This window comes from Hippichthys cyanospilos, chromosome 3, assembly GCF_059441005.1.
Source record: "Hippichthys cyanospilos isolate Australia breed blue-spotted pipefish chromosome 3, RoL_Hcya_1.0, whole genome shotgun sequence".
Lineage (NCBI taxonomy): Eukaryota > Metazoa > Chordata > Actinopteri > Syngnathiformes > Syngnathidae > Hippichthys > Hippichthys cyanospilos.
In genome coordinates, this window is record NC_142371.1 from 10,023,881 (window position 1) to 10,044,574 (window position 20,694).

Genomic DNA, 20,694 nt, shown 5'->3' on the forward strand with positions numbered 1-20,694 from the left:
TAAAGATTACAGTCTTCATGTCAATCAACATAAATAAGTAGTTAAGCTTAAAAGTCAAAATAAACTCATCTGTGCTGCACTAAACTGCATATTTGTGCTTCAAAAAGATTTAAACCTCTGCAGTCAGTCAATTACGTGAATTAAAAAAAAAAGAATCATATTTGACCACATGACTAATTTTTTTTTCTGAGCTTAATTTACTAGATAATGCCTTTTTCAGGGAATTTAAAAGTGTCAAGCTTGCATTTCCTGGCTAAGAACCAAGCAGATTGGTTGCTTTGTGCCTAATTGTTACTTGAATGCCATTCGACTTCCGGCATCCCAGAATGCTTTGCTCCTTTATGTGCAAGTGATTTATTCATTCAAATCACATTTAAAACGCAAAATATCACAAACGTCTCTGAATACTTAATTCCAAATATTGCTGTTTACTTTAGGTCTATGCAATGCTGAGCAAGACTGTGTAGAGTATGATTTTCAGTTCATGAAACCATGACTCTGAATGCAGCACACACATTGAGGAGAAAGTGTTGCTCACATTGAAAACCACCCATCCATCCATCCATCCATCCATCCATCCATCCATCCATCCATCCATCCATCATCCATCCATCCATCCATCCATCCATTTTCTATAGCCATTTGTTCTCACGAGTGTTCCTAGCTCGCCAATACCTTATCACACCTAAGTACAATTTAGAGTATTCAATACAACTAGCATGCATTTTTGTGGAATGTAAGAGGAAGCAAGAGTGGCCAGAGAGAAACATTGAAAACACTTTCTCTCTTAATGGTAGCTGCTGTATTCTAACGCTCTTGTATTTTTCCATTTATTCCTGGGTTCATGTTTGTATGCTTACTGCCTATTTAGACTGTTTACACTTCTGCACTCCCAAGTATATGGCAGTTTCAATATTTCTTGGAAATTTGGAAGATCTAATTGAGTGCAATAATAAACCAGTATCAGTAGTGACTTTAAGTGAGGCATATAACATTAAAAAAGACAACAACAACAACAACAAAAAAACACATTATACTCAAAGATTTCAAACCACTTAGTCTATGTATATCGATACTGTGGATAAATGACCCATACTTAACTGGGAGAACGTAAACCGGTTAGGTTTTGTTTCAAGCTCAAAAATAACTTCTCAGTGTTGTGAGAGTCAAGTGCAAGTCATGTCAATGTTGAAAGAGTCATATTGAAGCAAAAAATCAATCCGTCTGGACCCGCCAAAAAAATTAAAAGCACTCTATAAGCCTAATGATGGGGAGGAACACATGCCATAAGTGTCTATGTTAGCTGTATTAGCCGACTATTGAATTGACTAAGTAGGCTACCAAAATGAGCCTTCTCGATTACGTGTTTATTTTCCCTGTAGGCAAGACATACATCCCAGAGAGAATGACACACCACGTGACTGATCTGTTGTACGATGGTACTTTAAGATTAACTTCCTTTACAATGTTAATGTATTAGGTTTTGTTGTATTGATGAAATTATATAAATAGAACAAAGAAATCTGATTTTTATGGTCATTTCCAGTTTGAGGATTCGAAAAAACAACAAAATAGAACGCCATCCTCGGGCCAGAATAACAAAACACAATAATATCCCTATGAATCATTCCAAATATATTCTGACAAAAATCCCTTTTATGAAACCAGACAATTTGTTACTGAATAAATACCTATGACAGAATTGTATTCTTACCGATTTAATGTGACTTGTGTTTTCGGACATCACTGGACAGATTCTCAACATCGGGTGTTTTTGTTGACAACTTCTCATTATATAGCAAACACACAGGCATTCCTTCCACATTAACAATGAAAGCAAATGATTGAATGCTCTGTTCTCCTCACCTATCTTTCTCTTTTGCCCTTTGGGAACCATGGCGCATGTATCAAATAACAAACATATATATAAACACATAAAATATAAAATTAAACATCTCAAACAACTGCCTTTTTTTTTTTTTTTGCCGGCGCCCGCGGCATCATATAACGCAAATTCGAGTTTGTTTTGAGTTATGCTTTACGCATTTGGAATGCCACTTTTTGATGCTTTCATGATGGTTTTCTGACATTGACCGACGTTCCGAATGCCATTCCAAACGTCATCTGCCATTTTTCGAAATAAACACCGCTTGCTGCTAGGCATCTGGAGTGCCGTTCTCAATGCCATCTAAGATGCCATTAGATGTAAAAAGTGGTCTTCTGAATGCATATGGCGTAACTCAACACAAACACCTACCAAACCTACCAAGCTGAAAGAAACGTGCATCGCAGGCTATGACGCTAATGTTGGTTGATAGCAGCGGTGGACCATTATGACCAAAAAGGCTTTCTCTGCTGGCCTAAAAAAACCTGACGTTATCTTAACTATAATAAACTACAATAATTATAATAACTATAAAAAACGTTATTTCATTTTAAATTTAGTATTACTATATTCTGTTCTTTTCGTGTCATATTTTATCGATGTGGTTAAGCACCTTGCAGTGCTCTAGTTTTATGTTAGAATTTTTAGCCAATTCACACAGGCTGTGTGAAATCTGCCTTCACCAGAAGCCAGGGCATTTGCATCAACGATTGCGGGCTTCTGCGCAAGCGCAGTTGGATATGTGAGCGGCCCGTATACTCAAAGAGACATCTGTAGTAGCCAATCGAGTCATAAGATCGCCATCTAGAGACCTCACGTTGAACGTGACGTGACTTGATGCTCACTGCAGGAAGGCAGTGCTATATTGAGCCACCATGTTTAACGCTGGAAGTAGTTAAATAAAGTTATTTATAAAAAAAAAATAAAAGAAAAAAAAACATGTTGCTCAACCATGAGATAACCATTAGCTCATGGTTGAGCAACCATAGAGCGTATGTAGAAGCCAGACCTGCGGACATTTAGCAGAAAATTCAAATCTACTTGCCTATTTTTTTTTTTAACCCGGCTGAAGAAGAGCAAAACAGAAATTGGACCGATGGGACTTCCAGCATTGGCATCCATGCCAATACAAAAGGATTTATTACTGGAAATGAAACGCAGAAACTCTACAAGCAAGTCTTTGAAGTCTTTCTGAGGAAAGAATGAAGAATGGATTTTGTGTTGAAATAAGTGCTGGACAAAAGTTTGAGTGAGTCAAGCATTTGATTTATTTATTTTTTCATTTTTAATATGTTTTCGTCTTTATTTCATTCATATTCAATTAGTGGAAAAAGAAATAAAATGATGTTCTCAAATTAAAGTGCAATTTGTAATTTAGCATACAATCTTATTAAAGCTGGCCTGCTTTTGGTGTCACATTCTGTCTGGGTTTTTCCTGTTGTGGGTTTATTTTGTAGAGTTTTAGTTATTTGTTATTTGAGTTCATGTTGTTTTTCACTGGTGTCTGTCGTTAGCGTAATTTGTGTCACCTTTTATGAGCGTGTTCCAGCTCAAGTGTCTCCTCCATACCGCCTCTCGTTCCTTCCGGCTGTTTCGTGTGTACGTAATTTTTGTCCTTTAAAGTACCAGTGAGGTTCGTTGTCTAGTGTCTATATTTAACTTCGTTGTTTTTGCCGTCTGCAGCACTTGTGCCAGTTCCGCAAATTCCCTGTTTCGCTGTTGTTGTTCCCTCTGTGAGTTTGGTTTTGTTTTTTTATTTCTGTTGTTGCTTTTGACAGGCTTTTTTTCGTGTTTCACCCAGTTTCTGCGAGTAATAATTTTTTTTGTTGAGCTCATCTCATTTCCTGCCTCGTTGCATTTTGGATCCAGCTTCCCATACCCGTAACCAACATGTCACGCCGATATGACACTTGGTGGACTTCATAAAACTTCGGGGACATATAATTTAAAATTATCATGATTTTCAGTTTTGGCAGTACCACATATAAGTTTTAATTGCTGATTGGGGTTTATTGATGTTTAAATGTTCCGGAAAATAGCCTGTGCAGCCAAGTAATGCATACATGTGCACATGATGGGTTGAATCACTGAGGGCCTGAGAGTGTGAAATGCATGGACCACCACTGGTTGATAGAAATGTTGAAACGTAATATTTATTTTGCTCATTTTTGCACCATGTTTGTGGTCTTCTTGTAAACTATATTAAAACAAAAAATATAGTCCCCACCATCATTTTCCGTTTTCAACCATTCTTGAAAAAGCTCCAGGGAGGCAGAAGGGCGGCGCAAAAGAGTCACATGCGGTTGCCGACCCCTAGTCAGTCAACATAGAGGAGATCCTGATGAACTTAACCATTATAAAGCAGAGAAGGCTCCTCTCAACTGAAGGAGGAAATCCTGAAGAGGTGGTATTGACCTCATAGACCCACTTCATCACTTGTTGGAACAGGCATTTGATTTGACTTGTACCCATAGTAAATATTTTTGAAAGGAATAAAACAAAATGTGGCAGCCGAGTGATGAACAAATCTGCCCCATTATTTCGGTCGTCCAGTGCAGATTTTGAATGTTCATGTATGCATGCTAGCTTATTTTCTGGGTGTACTGGTTTCCTTCCCATTTCACTCCCAAAATATTCCTTGTACAGTTATACAAATATATTTTACCACAATGTGACTAAATGCTGGATTATTTTTTTTATCTTGGTGCAGTATGTTGACACTTGCAGTATTCAGGTGACAAAACGAAACGACAAGGTCATCTTTGACAGTGATATTTTAAATACTAGAGTCAATAACGGCTGACACCAAAAAGGGATGCTCTCAATATTACTTGTTACATGATTGTGGGAGTGACAAAAATCACTATTTACCATTTCCACATCTGAGACATGCACTGTATCACCACCACTGAGCTGGTCAATATACATCACTCCCCCACCAAAGGATTATAGTGCTTATCTGAAATGATATTCAATAAAGTATGACCACAGAAATACGGAGTGGAGTGTTCCTGCTCAAATCGGCCTTATGCTCACAGGAAAAAAAAGAACGAAAAAAAAAACACTTTATTGGAGTTAAGATCCAAGTCAAGATTACCTGGAGAAAAAGTATTTAGACGCCTGTTCTACTACAACACCATCACTTTATTCTAAGGAGCAGATCACAGTGTCTTGTTCCCCACAAAACATTGGTGTTAACAGGATACCATTATGAAATATATAGTGATTCTACAGTAGCTTCCACAGTTCAGTGCAACTGTTATGTGTTTGCCATGCCTATGTGTTTGGAGCGTACAAAGTATGACTTACTTTAATGCCCCACAATCCAAAATGCCAGTGAAGCATTGCTAGTCCTAATGTGATGCTTTACATCCACATTATCACTGAGGTGCACAGAATGATACTACTCAGTCATTTGTGTGGCCTAATTAACTGCGGCAACTTGCACGCTACTGTGCCATCCATTAAGAGCTCCTAGTAAAAGGGCCAACATTAACTACGTCCATGACAAAGTTATCTGAACTGCTACCAGCATTTTGAACTGAACTGTTCCCGAACCGACGCATGGTTGTATCACAAAATGCACTGCAAATATGGTCAACCACAGCGGACTGTATACATGCTACAACTCAAGTACTTGAGTGGGAGAGTAACTAAGTGCAATCAGAGTGCTGCCACAAATACCCCAAAAGAACACAAACAAGACTAGGCTGCTTGCCTTTGTCTAGTTATGATTTGCGGTCACGTAACACACGCACACATGCATGCAAGCACACACGCATGCGCACACACGCACACGCGCGCGCACACACACACACCATTCAGTTTAGCTTTTCTTTCAGTATAGCTTTTCTTGTCAAGCATTTGATAAAGGCTTTAGTGAGTGAGGTAAGAGCACTTGGACTGAGAATCTGATGAAAAGTGTGGGGTCTGTCAGGTCTGTCACACACTGTAAGTACATGCTAATTAACTGATGTATGCAGGACCTCATCCATGTTGGAGAGGTATCAAAAAGCAATCAACGCCCCATCCCTATTGAGCCACAGAGATCCGCATTGTCTATGAAAGGATGATGTGTTGCTTGGACCACTACTCAGCTTTCCGAGCCACCATAATGCAGCACAATCACAAGATATGATGCATTAATCATAACCCCAAAACCACAAAGGATTTAAAAAAAAAAAAAAAGGTGGAAGAAATGTTGAGTTCATTAAAGCAGTCTCATGATTTTGACATTTTCTCCTCAGGAAATAACTACAAAAAATAAATTGAAATATTACTGGTTATCAGTAATATTTTCTGACAATTAGCTGCACTTAAAAATAACAGTGCATCTTATAACTCAGTGCGCCTTAATAGTCTCCTTGATATATGGTAATTCTCAATAATAGACCTGTTCATTTAGACTGTGCTTTATGGAAAAACATTGAACCCTGATGCAATGATTTTAAATGAGATTAATTTGTACAGAATCTTCTATATATTATATCTTCTATATACTAATATTGCCTATTAGTCCAAATTTTCCATGTACTGTAAGTCCTCTGCCCTTAATGACATTTTAATGTCCTTGACTCCAGAACCGTGTTGACATTCACAATGGCTAGTCTAAGGTCCCAACATGGCTGCCAAACCCCATACCAAAGCATTCCAAAGCCCAATTTAGTGTAGTGACAGTAATCAGCAAGTGTAAGATGAAAGTTTTGTAGAAATTTGAATGATAACAAATAATGACAGTAGATATTGTCGGATCATCATTAAATAACAAGGAAAAAAAACAAACATCCTAAGTCATTTAGATGCCCTCTTATAATCAAATTTGACTTGGGGCCGTACAGGCAATTCATTTCAGTCAAGACCATAGGTGTTTTAGCTGCAGGCTCCAGTGGAGAGAGGCATGTCACACAAAGACCATCAGTTAGCAACGTACCGAAAGGGGCTCTGTATCACCATCTTATCTTCAAAGGACTGGGCAGGGGCTCAGGGGAGCTGTGCCACTGCCTCGCATCGACACAGACACACACAGAGGGGGGATTTGGACCTGCTCGCAGGAACCAGAGATCTCTCGGCCGGCACCCAGGCCTGGACCCGCCTCCAACTCGCCCGCGGAGAACAGGCAGGGTTCCTGCACACGCGGCACAACATCAGTGAGCTCATCGCCCCCCCTCCCCTGCTTCATCTCTTGCGCTCTCTCCCACCCTCTCCTCTGCAACCCCCCTTTACCGACTGGCTACCCATTTGCTTCCTGGCTTCATCTTGGTGGCGGGGATGGGATCTGAACTCAACTTAGACACAGAGTTTCCACATTTCACAGATGGCGGTGAGAGGCTTTGCATGGAGGTGAGGAAACAGCGAGAGAAGAGGAGACAGAAAGAAAAAAAGGGAGAGAGAGGAAACTGCGGCACCGGCGCCGAAGCGAGGCCGATTTCACACCGTGGCAGAGTGCACTAAAGCGGGCCGCCGTTAATCCACTCACTGAGGGAAAGGCCTGGAGCTATTCCACCGCCCAACCGCCATCTCGATCCACAAAGCCATAAATGGTGCATTATACAAGCGGGCTTCAGAGACACTGTTGATATGCTGATAGGTGATGGACAAAGACCAAAGCAGCCATGGGAGCCAAGCCGCATACGCGACTGAAGGCTTTAGCGCCGGCCCGAAGAGCCTACGCGTATTCAAGCGTGATCTCTGTACCTGCTGAGGTGCAAACGGCGAGAGCGCTTGAATCTGCCTTGTATATCAAGGTTAGCTCAGGATGGCGTCCGAGCCCAGTGATGGGCGTCAAGCATACTAACGCTCCCACAAAGCAGCTTTTCTCTGTGACTTCCCCACTGTGACTTCATATCTGTAAAGTTACCAAAAGTCTGAGAAGATGAGTCTTTGAACTTATGAAAGGCAATCATTATGAATGAAAGAAGTCAGGAAATATATAAACATGAGGGAATTTAAATAAATTGCCACAAAGAAAATCACAGAGAGTTCAGTGAATTGTGTAACGATAAGACAGCGACCAGGCTGAGCTACAAAATGAGATGTTTTACATGAAGGCGTCTGAGCGGCGGTCTAGATTAGAGCGCCATTCCTGTTTGGACATGAAGCCAATTGGGTTACTATCACATGTAGGGAAAATTTGAAAGATAAGTGAGAACTATAAGAATTGTTGTAATCCAACTGTAACAAAAGGCTGAAGTATATTGGCTTTTCCCCTAAGAGGGACTGTATGATAAGCATCTTTGATGAAAGAAGTTCATTAGTTGTGCACAGTGTAATGTAACATGCCGTATTATGAGCCTAAGCCAACCTACGGCGAGCCAGTCTCTAAATGAAGCCTCAAGCATTTAATGGACATCATTAGTTGAAAACATATAAGAGATAATGATGGTAATTACAAACCCATTTTATTCACCCTGAGTCTTTGACAAGAGCGTTGTCATCTCAACCACTTCAAACAAACAAAGAGTTGTTGTCTCCTCACATAAATGATGTCCAGTTCCATTGGGATGCTAAGATTATGATTTGTATTGTTTGGCTCGTGGCTCTCAATGGAGACTACATTTTGCACAATGAAAACTTGATTAAAAGAAGATTCACATTTGTTGAATTTGACTTCAATTTGCACAGCCGCTTCATTACGAGTGAGACCTTGATGTTGAAAGCACAAAGCTAATGGATGTGTCACTTACGTCCACGGACCCTCAGCGGGGGCCAGCCCTTTCTATTAAATATCAGGCAACACCGATGGCACATAAGGCTCCACTTAAAACCTTTCAAAAATGATCTAAACAGTTACAAAAGACCAAATGTTGCATGGAGCGGAGACACACAGGGTAAGAGGCAACCAAGAAATACTTGTGTTTATTTCCAATGTGCATCCAATCATCTTTTGTCATAATTCGAAGCTGCTCTTTCTCCAAAACTAAAGAACACCACTCATTGCAGATTTTTCCTTTTTGCTCTACAAACACATATTATGGGGGTTCTGTCTTATCAGATTCTGCTTACAATAACAGATCGCTTCACGTCAAAGCTGTTGTTTAACTTAGTTCTTCCCCCGGGAATATTCAGTTCAAACAAGTCAAGAGACATCTGCCAGTCGACTGCAGCTGATGATGTCAACGGCTCTCTGCGGGTACCAGATTCCTCCACCACTTTCAATCATTCTCTGTGAGATTACTGCAAACGGATATTACCGTACAAACTATGACCATGTGTCCCGCCGCCACAAAGCTCGCCAACATATTACAGTTTGTCAAAGCCAGCTATTGCCAGCGAGAGATAGATACAGAGAGGAGAGAAGCCATTGACCTTTGTGTCCTTCATATTTGCCTAGCTTCTCCTCAACCCCAATCTTGAGAGTGAAATCATCTGATCCCAAACTAACTGTCAACTGGCTTGTGATGATGGCAAAGCCGGCGGACATCAATCAATCAGATTTTCTCCTCGTCTATCAGAGAAGGCTTTTTTTCCTCCTGTTTTTCTCAAGATTATCAACTGACCCTGTTTCTGAAGCTTGGGGAAAAAAAAGAAAAGAAAAAAAAAAACCTGATTATGGCCAAATGTATGTCTCGGAGATTCACAGTCACTTCCTGGACTAAGCGGCATGTCTGATGATTGTAGCTTTTCAATATCTGCCACTTAATTCCGCTGTCATTCTAAAAATTGCGGGTTTGATCCTGTTATCCTTGGTTTTCAGGAATGCATGAAGCTTAGATAAAAATCCAATCTGATACCATGAAACAAAATGCCGTTTTAGCTGGCTTACACTTGCTCGGTGTCAACAGTCTTCAGTAATTACTAGATAAGCATTCTCTGAAATGCACAAAGAATATAGGCTAATTCTGAAATAATAGTGAACTGCTTTTCTCCCTGGATTTCTACTCACTTAGCCACTTAGCATGACCTGCTTTGATATAATAAGAAGCAGATGTGCACTTTGCATCATGTCACTTTTTTTTGTCACACAGTCACACAGTTTTGTCTTATCTGATTTTCATAAGTCAGAGAAAATATAATCAACAGTTTTGATTAGACCTGCATTGCATTACGACTATTTATGTTGCAGCGCTTTCCGTAAATCACATACAGCAAGATTTGACACCGATCTCATGAAGCGTAAGCTGCGCAGTCAACAGCTTTAGTTGCTTTGAAATGGTGAAAATCAAAACGCAGCTTTTTTCAAAGTATTAACATGTTTTGAAGTTTGTTTTATATTTTAAGCATATTTGACATAAATTGTTTATCTATTTACAAAGCCTTGTCATTAGTCATTTTCCACTGAACCCTTAAGATGCTCTGCGTTTTATGCCATTCGTCTGGCAGAAAATGCTGATGTACAAATTGAAGTGAAAGGCTTGTTGCCTTAATCCTCTGTTGCCACCTATGCCTTAACTATCCTGAGAGCTTGGTGCTTTTTAATCAAATGTAAAGTTCTGCAATGCGCTCTTACACCCCCCACCTACCCCAACCCCACCCTACAAAAAAAGCAAAATAGGAAAAAAATAAAACATCAACAGTAATTCCTTCCAAGCCGCATATTTGGTCCAAACAGCTATCAGGGTGTCACTGATGTGAAAGCTACTACCCTTCTTTGGAAATGGTGTTCACTAAATTACACCCTTCATGACAATTTGGATAAAAATGCAATTCGTGTCAATTACACTGTACTGTGACTTAACGTATTAAGTGAGTTATTTTTTTCTCATCATCCAAAATTGCGTTAAAAAATATGTAGTGATGTATTGGCCACTGTTGACTGAAATCAGTCAAACACAATTCATTGAAATTGCCTATTTGCACACACTGAGTAGACTTACTTCTGAATATGTATAGTGGAATACTGCCTTACATTTCCTGACAATGTCAAAAACACACATCACATGCAGGTGCAAAACAATAGTGGCCTATAGAGAAGCTTGATAAACCAATATATATATATATATATATATATATATATATATATATATATATATATATATATATATATATATATATATATATATATATATATATATATATATATATATATATATGAAATACAAAACATCAGACCCATTTGGTAGCATTAAAATAACTGCAACAGCCCTCAACCCCTTAATTGTGCATTGGCTTCATTCCTAATCTATGTGCATCACCAAGGTGAAAGGAACAGTGCTAGTTAAATGAAAGAAGAATTCATGATGTGTGGCAGCCTCTCTTCTCAGCCTAGCTATTTCCTCTCTTGGCTGGGCGAGAGAATGTTAAATGAGGCAATTGTGTCCCGGAGGCAAGAAGAGGATGAAAAAAAGCAGGCATTGCCCCTGCTCCAACCCTAAGGAACATTCTGCAGCATGATGAGCTACATCCAAGCACGCCGGTCTGCTATTTTACCTAAATGGCTTAGAATGAAGCACACTGCTTCATGAAGCAGACTACTTTGCATGCAGTTACATATGAAGCGCATTGAGACAGATGATAATGACACCAAAACCTGTAACAAAGTGAACATACATGTTTTGTAGTTCTTCCAACAGACAGCTTCCATTTCTTTTCAAATAGAAGTAACCGTATGTTTGATTAGATTTCTTGATAGGGGAACTGTGAGACAAACGTCAAAATACTGGAGTGGAGTCTAATCTGGACAAGTTAATTTGGCACACAATAAAAATTAAACTAGAGATTACAAATTTGAAGAGCAGAATATTTCCAATAAGGTCATGAACATTTTGAGGAAAATATAGCTTTCTTTTTTTTGTACGGGGGATTTTGTGTGTAAAAATGTTCTTAATGCAATCAGTAATTGGTGTCTGCATTGGTGACTACTCAAGAAACGAGTACTCGTACTGGTATCAGTCTGAAAAGAAGTGGTATTGAATGTCCTTTTAGATATTTGCAAAATGATTTCCGTTTGAACATACTGCATTGTCTATGTTCTTATGTAATTGAAAATTTTATAAACATTTGTTGCACATTTTTTATTATTTTACCAACTAACAACTTACTCTGGATTGGCAATAACAATAAAGATGCTTTGGTTAAACAATATATATATATATATATATATATATATATATATATATATATATATATATATATATATATATATATATATATATATATATATATAGCTCACGAAGTAACAAAACTATTCCTACAATGACTTTTTTCACTCTGTATCATAATAGATTATACAACCGTAACCATAATCAGTAAACAAAGTAAAGTGCTGAGTAGGACTTTAAATATTCCGTGGCTGTGTTTGGAGGAAACTGATCCCTCATGCATTCCCACACTGTCAGCTATACAGGCACACTCCACAGTGACACCTCTGATAATCAAAGCTTTGTCTGGGTCTTAAAAGGACGTACTTGAGCAACAGCAAGACCAGAGGCCCCCCTTACTTGTAATGGCCTTTGGACATCAATATTTAAATCTTACATCTCTGTTGTGATTAGAATGTTGCTTTTCTCTCATACCCCTCCTTCTGTCCTGGAACAAGGTGGGGGTAAAAGAAAGCCTAAATCAATGATCTTTGAGTCTAAACTAGATTCCTGAGCAGTTTGCCACTCTCAGCAGCAAGATAAGATAAACTCTCTTTGACCTTAGAGATGAAGTTGCCATGACAATCAGGGAGTCCACTTCTTTATTGATATTTTCCTGATGTAACAACAAATGGAACTAGATCCTGTGCTTGATAATGGTGATTAATTATTACCAATATTGATCCCTACAAGCAGGAGCCAAGGCTATTAACTTAAAGCAGGCTCAAAGTCATTGTTACCTAGGGGCTCAATAGGCATCCCTGATATCAAATTTGAATAAACAGAAAGCTACACAGAAAATTAAAACAAAAAGCAATTCCGAGTGACAATAGAAGCATTTGAAGCCATTATTTACAGATAAAATACATTGTATATGCAATTTATTTATACCATTATATTTATGAAATTAACATGGGTTCTACAATTATAAAGCGACACTCTACCAAAATAAAACCCATATAATGATAAGCAGAGCAAAACCGTTATTGGAATACTAACAGAAGAATCCAGGAAAGAGGATGATAAAGAGGAAACTGTGTGAGGAAGTGACCTGCACTTTGGTTGCAACCCTGCCCACATATCATATCACGGTCTGGGCTTTGCAGGCTGCAGGGCCACGGAGGACAGCTTTAGGCACTGGTATTCCGTCGGCGACAAAGCACGAGCCTGTCCAACATGACACTTGGCTTTTTTGAACAAAGGAAACAACAATTGCTGTTCATCTTGTCCCTATAGCTTCAGCTAACAGCAGTTAAAATCAGTTCTTTCACATTCTTAATATATATATATATATATATATATATATATATATATATATATATATATATATATATATATATATATATATATGTTGTTTTGCTATCAAAGTAGTGAGGTAGTTGGGCATCCTTCATTACAAGTCAAGGAAACAACACATGCTGTTATTGTCAAGGAACAGATGTTAGCGTAAAAGGTGCCATTCAGCAACCATTCTACTTCGGAAACAAAGCAACAGAAAGAAAAACGGGAGACGCAAAATGACTGTCACCTAATGAAACACAGATCCTGAAACATAAAGCGAGGCAGACACATGGACATTTTTCGATTTCCCACCCACCCCCGAAACATGTGACAGTTGCAGTTGCCAGTGTTTGTGGGCATGGGTGAGAGGTACGATACGACGCTTGCTGTACACGGCAGTCTCCAAAAGAACACTGTGCTTAGTTGTGAAAATATGGTTTCTCTTCAAGTTCCAGAAAATAAATAGTTCGCCACAACTCACAGCCCTGAAGAACAAAAAGGCACATGCTTGCCATATTGTACAGTAGATGTGCTAATGTATACACAAGCACACACACACACACACGCACACACAGGATGTTGGCAGACAATTCAGTATATGCTTATCCATTACTACTGTAATCTGCCGCTGATAAATGCCTCTCAAAGATAGAAATGTCACTTCATGTGATAACGGTTTGCTGGCATTCTGTAAGTGGCCATATGCAAAGGCTGCACAGATTAACGGAGAAAAAAAACAAATATTCGTATATGTTTGAATCTAATTTTGCTTCAAACCACAAGGACTATGGAAATGAGGGAAAATGCATGTTTATACAGAGAATACAAGTTAATTAGGAATTTATCGTGCCATGCAAACAGCAAAAACCTCCACTTATTTTTCCTTTAAAATATTGTTTGTGATCTTGAAAATCAACATCACCTTTTTTAAAACGTTTCCCTGGTTTACTATGCGCAAAAATAATAACCACATCCGTGATTGCACACTGCAGTAGATTATCTTTCTGTTTGCGAGATCACTATCACAAGAGTAGATTAAGCATAAAGACTGTACGGCATCATTTTAATCCTAGGGAAATGTGGGTGTTGTACAAGTGTACAGTTGAAGAGCAGTAATCACAATAGCTTGCTACTTCATTCAGATTGGATAATGTGAGGTAAAAAGACAAAAAGAAGCTGCACAAATTTTCAAGGGGGACCATATAAAGATGACAACAGTTAAGGCTAAAACACTAAGTCAGTTTAATAAGCACATTTGACATTAGGTGTCGGCGCATGGCCTCAGAAGGCCGCTTCAATATGTTCCCATAAACACTGGCGAGAGCACACCCCCTACATCATCCAGATTCCACTTTATGTCGTGAAACTTTGGGGGGCAATTTTACAGAAAAATTACTCCGAGGGGCCTGGTTTCATTTCAGCCTGTTCATATCTTTCCTTCCTATTAAGCATCAAAATGTTCTCTTCTCAGTTCCAATAAAGGTATGGACACCAGCAGCTGCTGAAGGAAGGGAGAGAGAGTTGGAGGAAAGGGTGGGGGCCAGAAGCGAGGATATGGAGAACTTGGTGGCATTCACACATCACATTACAGCAGCTAATCGCAATCCGCAGAGCATCGGCGATATTTTCATCACTCCTGTCCAGTTCTACCGGCCAGCCTAACAATCTGGGCAATTTATTGGCATATTGGCATGAGGTGATAAGGCTAAAAACAACAGCAGCGAGCAGCTGGGCCAGGGAGATGAGCTGATAACATTGATATGTGCTCCCACACAAAACACCTCCACCACTATCTCCGTCTTCTATCAAACCCCTATTACAATAAAAGTGTATGGGTTTTAGCTTTCTTGGAAAGTGTGTGGATGAAACAGAAACAGCCCCATTACCCAATATATATATATATATATATATATATATATGAACTGAAAAAACAAGGGGGGAAATACATAATTTATCACTGTATTATCGGGATATCCAGGCAGCCTAATCAAGAGTACTGAGTGACTATTTTTTGCCTTATCATCCAAAGTGTTGGAAACGGAGAAGGAATTATCAGGCAGCTGCAGATTGCTAGGCTGGAATTTTAATGGTAATAATCGGGTTTCTGATGGTATATCTTCCCCCGCTTATCTTTCCCATTATCTGCCCTTATCTCCTCAGTCATCGGAGCAAATTAATGGTGCTCTTTCAGCATTGCCTTTTTTATCGCCGCTCAGAGAGCACCCAAGGGGAAAGAATAAGCAAAATATTAAAATACTGCATAAATCACAATTTCAGATAACAGTCCAATGTATGCAGGAGGGTGGGGGTGGCAGTGCTGGTGGTGGGGGCACTGCGCCCAACAACCTTTTTGTCCTTTAGAATGACTGTCTCCGCTGACTTTCTATGCAGCGGCTTTTCCCCAGAGTTCCCGGAGTGAGAGAGAGGATCTAGGCTCCTCGTGACCTTTCTGGTGGCAACTAGAGCTTGATTATACAGCCGCACACCGGCTGCACATTAACATGATCTTACACATGACATATTAATTCACACACGGCCGGGTCACAATGCTGGAACACAAATGTTAGACTTCCTTCACTTGACAACAACGATTGGATGCTGCAATTGGATTGGCTTAAAGACGAGTAGCTCCGTCAGGTCACACACTGGTGCATTGGAGTTTATTAATTGTCTTGTGGCTTTTCCTAGCAAAATATACAGGTTTAAAAACAAAAATGTCATTAATATATATTTGCCTTCCTTTAATTTAACCTTTTCCCAAAAACTTTTGTTTTTTCTTTGTTGATGATGATATAATTGCGAGTGAAATTTTGAATTTTTGGAAGGCTCTGTGTTTTTAATGTGTTATTTCTAGGCATGAGGAAAGAGTTAAAGCGAGTTAAGGGGTTTGAATGGGAAATACGTAAATGCAACGAATATGTTCAAAATTGACAGAGTAGTCAAAGTGCTAACCAATTACAATTTAGGTGTAAATGTAAATCTAAATCAAGGCCTAATTAATTAAAATACAGCACATTTAATCGAAAGGACAAACACATATATTTTGTAATTAAAAATGGCACACAAGTCCTCTGAGGCTCAGTTTTGTGATGCAAAAGTTATTAAAAGCATTTTAATATCATGATATGTATCATCATGGATAGATGAAATTGAGCATGCAGTGTATGCAATTATATGTTAACACACACGTGAAGGAAATAAGTGTCTTAAGTCCATCTCTTTTTTTCTTTTTTTTGTGAAGAAGCAAATGTATAGTTATTCCATCGTTATAAGTCATGGAATTTTTATATTGTGATACCCAATTACAGTCCCATGTGTGTCAACCTCCTGCAGCAATGAACTGCTGAAACACTGACACCAAACCTCCTTACTGAAAATATATGTCAGCTGTATTTAATAATGTCTAATAATCTATGCTGATGCGTCAGTATGTGTGACGGTTTAAATACTCCATTTTATTTAGGTCAACATTATATTAGATTTTTAAAATTAATCACAGAAGACCATTTTTAAGTAATAATTTTAAAGTGCAGGACAGGAGGTTCATGCTTCTACACACACAATAAAAACTGAATTTTAAAACAATAGTTTACAAGGTAATCAACTAAACACACTTATTGTCTTGCAATTAACATTTCGACTTCCAGAGCATTGACATTCTACCAAATAAAATTTTAATAAATGAAAAAAATTGTTGTGTAAACAATGCCTTTTACTTATATTTTTAATATGTGTCTCAAGTAGTAGTCATACGGTAAAAGGTGTAAGCATGTAATCAGGGTCAATGACGTGTGTGAGTGTGTGTGTGTGTGCGTGGGTGCGCGTGCATGGGCGTGCGTGTGTGTGAGTGAGTATGTACGCTCACCTGCGTGAGAAACACCGTGGCAAAAAACACCTAATAGTACAAATCAATAACAAATTGGCAGTAATTTAAAACCACACGTTTCTTATGTTTTTGCGCCCATGTAGGCGATGTCCAATTTCACTTTGGGTATTCAAATGAGGAGGAACACGCTGATCCGATGCACTGATCTAAGACGTAGGGATGGAAAGTACATGAAACTAGAACCAAAACACAGAGTAAAAAATGACTATACTGAGCTAGTTTGTACCTTTTCTTATAACTTTTGAGCCACGAAGCAGCACCATGGGATTTGGACCGGAACTCATATATTTAGAACCAACACAAATAAGTGTGAGGGGAGCGCGTTTTCCGTTACGTGATGACGACAGTTGATTTTGATGTTACATCTGATTAATCATAACTATCAAATAATTAAGTGATCTTTACAAAGTCGACATTATGTATTCATAGCGGGGAAAAAAAAAAAAAAAAAAAACAACTTACGTTTGATCTGCCTGGGGTTGCTCTGCTTCCTTCGGGACATGCCTGCTGCGTGGCCGGTCAGTGAATCCAGGTGTAGTGTTGACAGATCGATATGTTTTGGTTCATCCAAGCAGATTTTTATTTGTTTATATACTGGTGCACGCGCTAAACTCAGAAGGGGGAAAAGAAGAAAAGCTGTAATATAACTACTTTTTTTAAACGTCTATCGTTCCGTCTGTCTTCTCTTTATCTTTCTGTCCTCCCTTGCTCTGGCTTTGGCTTTGCCCCTCTCTCTTTTTCCTCTCTCTCTTCCTCTCACATGCTTGCACGCTCTTTCTCTCTCTCTCTTTCTCTCCCCCACTCTCTCGCGCCCTCTCTTTCTCGCTTTCCTTTCGGTAATGAAGCTGCCGAGCTTCGCTGTGTTCCGCGTGCTCTGACTGTAGAGGTGAAGGCGTTTCGCGCTTTTGTTTGAAGATAACGTTTGTTCCTCACCCGCCACCGTAGCCATGGCTCAGTGAACTTCTGTTGACATGCATTTAATACTTTGTCATTTGATACTATTGGTATATTAGATATGCATCTACTTGTTAATATGAGCCCATCATTAAATTTTTATTATTATTGTTATTATTAATTAGTATTATTAGCAATAATAATAATTTTGTTGATACTAATATTCGACTCAGAATGCCAACATGTCAATAAACAAAGTGATTCGATGAATTGCAATGATCAAATGAAGATAAAATGAAAATTTACTTTTTAGTCTCACCTTTTAATTGTTAATCCACACGTAGGGAATATGAAGTCTTCCTGAAATAAGTAAATAAATGGTAAATAGTACTGTATTTGCCCCTTTCATTGAAATAAATATGTAGGTGTATACAGAGGGATATTCTCAGAAAGCGGATTTGCATTTTAATTTTCAAAAAGGTAATTGATATTTGAAAAGAGACTGTCTTAAAAACATTATTAAAAAATGCAAAGGAAGAAGAAGAAGAAAAAAAAAACACCTCTTCAATATTCAAAGATAGATTCCCACGTTCTGAATAGTTGCCCAAACTGAAAATCACTCTCTTCAATTAGCCTGTTGGACTGCAAAGGAAGACAAGCAAGTGGCCTGTGAAATTATCTCATAACCCAATTCCACAAGTTTGGAATGGAGTCTAAAACTACGGAATAATTCATGTGACAGACGGTCAGTGGTGGTTCACCTCCATAAGAGCATCTGCTTTGCAAGCCTTCTCATCCTGTGCTCCCCCTCTATCCTCCTGTGGCTTCAGTTTCAAGTGAAAGCTTTCTTTAATTCTTTTTTGCATATGCCGCTGTAATGAGCCAAATGGCAGTGGCAGTTGTGAACAGTAAATCAATTGCTTTTAAAACCATGACAGCTGGTTAATGTTGAAAAGGTATGTACAGTGTGTAAACTGCTATTCATGAATTCATGTTAAAACAAAAATAACCCTAACCCTATTCATAAAAAATGGCAATGTGGTTAATCTGATCTTTTTTTTAATGATTAATTACCAACATAGGGTTTTTGTGTGTGCAAATCATACAAAATGACAGCTATTTTGATTATACGTTTGGAACATTTGATAGGGTTAAACACTGGCCAGTCAAGCCACAAATAATACGGCCAATATATTCATACTCTTCCAGTCCCAAATCAATAATAATATTTGTTAGAAGCAAAGTTTTGCATGAGAGAGAGAGCAAAATTGGCAGCTGAAGATTAATTTAACGCCACTCCTAAATCCTGTGACTGTAGCATGGTTGTTCTCTGCTGTTCCTGAGCCTCAGTGACTTGTTTGAAGCAGCGCATGATTGACAGGGGCGAATCTGCACCAGCAAGAGAGTGTTTTTTGTTTTTTTTTTTTTTGTCCTCACCGCTCAGACCAGATGGCTGTGATAATTAACATGATACTGTTTCCATCACAGGGGAAATCACTGACACAAGGTTGGTCATATTAATAGGTTAAGGTATACTGTATGCTGTTGGGATGTTGCACAGCCAAGCCACATAATCAGATTATTAGGGGAAAGGTTGATTTGATGTGCTAAATCATTTGATTACAACTGCCAAGTTACATCTGGGGGCTGTCGTTCAGTGTCAGTGCAGGGAAGGCGTGTTGTCTGTGGCTGGATCATTTTCAGTACTGTATTTGACAAATGTTTCAGTGGCAAGACCACAGCTATCTTATTGTGTCATGTGAGTAAATACGTTTAATACTACTTAAGTAATGTGATTAGTTACAGCACAAGTGATGGATTTCACAAAAATTACAGCTATATTTATTAACTCCAATGCGCTTTTGTGGTGCATATTAATGACAAATAAAATTGTGCAGCTGTTGAACAAAAGCAAAAACTGACATCCAAGTCAAATGTTACCTTTTTAGGCTAAATGTACTGGATGGTCAAATTGGTTCACAAAAAAAGGGGTGGATTTAAACTAATAGTTACGGTGGTGGTGGGGGGTCAAACTTCTAAATGTCTCCAATTTAAATGTTGGCATTTATTTAGAATTTTGCCTCCAATTACATGACTGCACTTCCACAACACGATAGGCAAACCTTTCTCCATGTTTCACTTAATATTACACTGACATCATACGATAATACTGTATGATAAACACTGCCATAAAAGTGCCATGACAATCTGTCCCTAACGTCCAAGTTACTGTCCATAATGGATATATATATATATATATATATATATATATATATATATATATATATATATATATATATATATATATATATATATATAATCCTGTCTTGTCCTGAATAAAATATTTCTTCACAGCTGCATGCAAGTGAGCAGTTGTGCTGCATGTACAGCATATATGCCGTAGTGTTGGCCATGACAAATTACTCGGTTGATGTCTTTGAGGAGATCACACATGTCCGGTGGCACTGGGAGTGACAGCCATCCCTTGGACAGAAACTCCATCCTTAAAGAGCAGCCTCAGCAGCTAAAGTTGGACAGCAGTGTTATGATTCTGCCTGCTGTGGTGACACCCTCTGGCTGTTGGGGATTGGTTGGTATCCAAAGGAGCGAGTGAGTGTGTCAGTGTGCGTGCGTGTATGCGTGTTTGTGTCTGTGTGAGCTCCCACATGCATGTTGGCCTGTGCCACCGTTCTATAGAAATCACCTTGGATTCATGATATAACATTACTTCA

At 38.7% G+C, this 20,694-nt stretch overlaps 1 protein-coding gene across 1 annotated transcript in view; it reads right to left on the reverse strand.

The window, feature by feature from the left end:
- The window catches only part of zfpm2a (zinc finger protein, FOG family member 2a), a 136,415-nt gene extending 118,495 nt beyond the window's left edge, over window positions 1-17,920 (reverse strand). The window contains exon 1 of the mRNA XM_088411081.1: window positions 17,531-17,920. Within this exon, the coding sequence (XP_088267207.1) occupies window positions 17,531-17,570 (40 nt within the window). The 5' untranslated portion in view covers window positions 17,571-17,920. The remainder of the gene's footprint in view (window positions 1-17,530) is intronic.
- Between the last annotated feature and the right edge of the window lie 2,774 nt (window positions 17,921-20,694).